Source organism: Octopus bimaculoides, chromosome 9 (genome assembly GCF_001194135.2).
Source record: "Octopus bimaculoides isolate UCB-OBI-ISO-001 chromosome 9, ASM119413v2, whole genome shotgun sequence".
In the NCBI taxonomy this organism is placed as follows: Eukaryota; Metazoa; Mollusca; class Cephalopoda; order Octopoda; family Octopodidae; genus Octopus; species Octopus bimaculoides.
In genome coordinates this window covers 46994563-46995477 of record NC_068989.1, presented here as the reverse complement: position 1 = coordinate 46995477, position 915 = coordinate 46994563, and the positions used below count along the sequence as shown (strand labels likewise).

Sequence of the window (915 nt, the reverse complement as noted above, 5' to 3'; positions counted from 1 at the left end):
ATATATATATATATATATATATACACATACATATTTGTACATATATATATGTGTATATATATATACACAGTAGTATCTCGGTTTTCGTACAACTATGGTCACGAATGAATCGTGCTTGATATATATCTACATATTGATATAGATATATAAAGTACGATTTATTCGTTATCAGAGGCGTTCGTAAACCGAGGTATTACTGCATTAAATTAATATGAAAAAGACAGGAAATAAAGCACGATTTATCCGTGATCAGAGTTGTTCGAAAACCGAGGTACTACTCTGTGTGTACATATATATGAACCGAATGATCATGGCGGGAAAGTTTATCTCATAGTCACACGTGGTCTGGGTTTAAACAGTAACACCAAGCACGAGGTGTTGATTGATGGCCGATGTATTTTAGAGACACTACGGAGAGACGAAGAACAATTGAAGTGAACTGAAGAGTAAAAAAAGGAAACACCTACCTGATGGACCAGCCTTTCCATTTTATAAGGTATTCCACTTTACCCTACACGAAAGAGAAAAGAAGAGAGGGGAAATGGTTATTCAAAATATGATGGAGTAATGATAGTTAAATTTATAGACAGGAAAAAAAGAACAAAAATAAAAGATCAGATATGATAGACAAACAGATAGATAGACAGATACAAGGACAGACTGACAGACGGACAGACAGACGGACGGACGGACGGACGGACAGACAGATCGACAGACAGCAGTTAGATAAATAGATAGATACATACATACATATATATATATATACATACGTACGCACGTACATACATACACACACACATATATATATTTATGTACATAGAGAGATGAATAGACAAATTGAGGGACAGACAAATAGATAGAGCGGTAAATAAATAGATAGATAGAGAGAGAGAGAGAGAGAGAGAGAGAGAGAGA

At 34.9% G+C, this 915-nt stretch overlaps 1 protein-coding gene across 1 annotated transcript in view; it reads right to left on the bottom strand.

Annotated features, from left to right (window-relative positions):
• LOC106877990 (probable serine/threonine-protein kinase clkA) overlaps positions 1–915 on the bottom strand; it is a 181733-nt gene that overhangs the window by 136795 nt on the left and 44023 nt on the right. Inside the window, exon 2 of the mRNA XM_014927064.2 lies at positions 468–511. Within this exon, the coding sequence (XP_014782550.1) occupies positions 468–511 (44 nt within the window). The remainder of the gene's footprint in view (positions 1–467; positions 512–915) is intronic.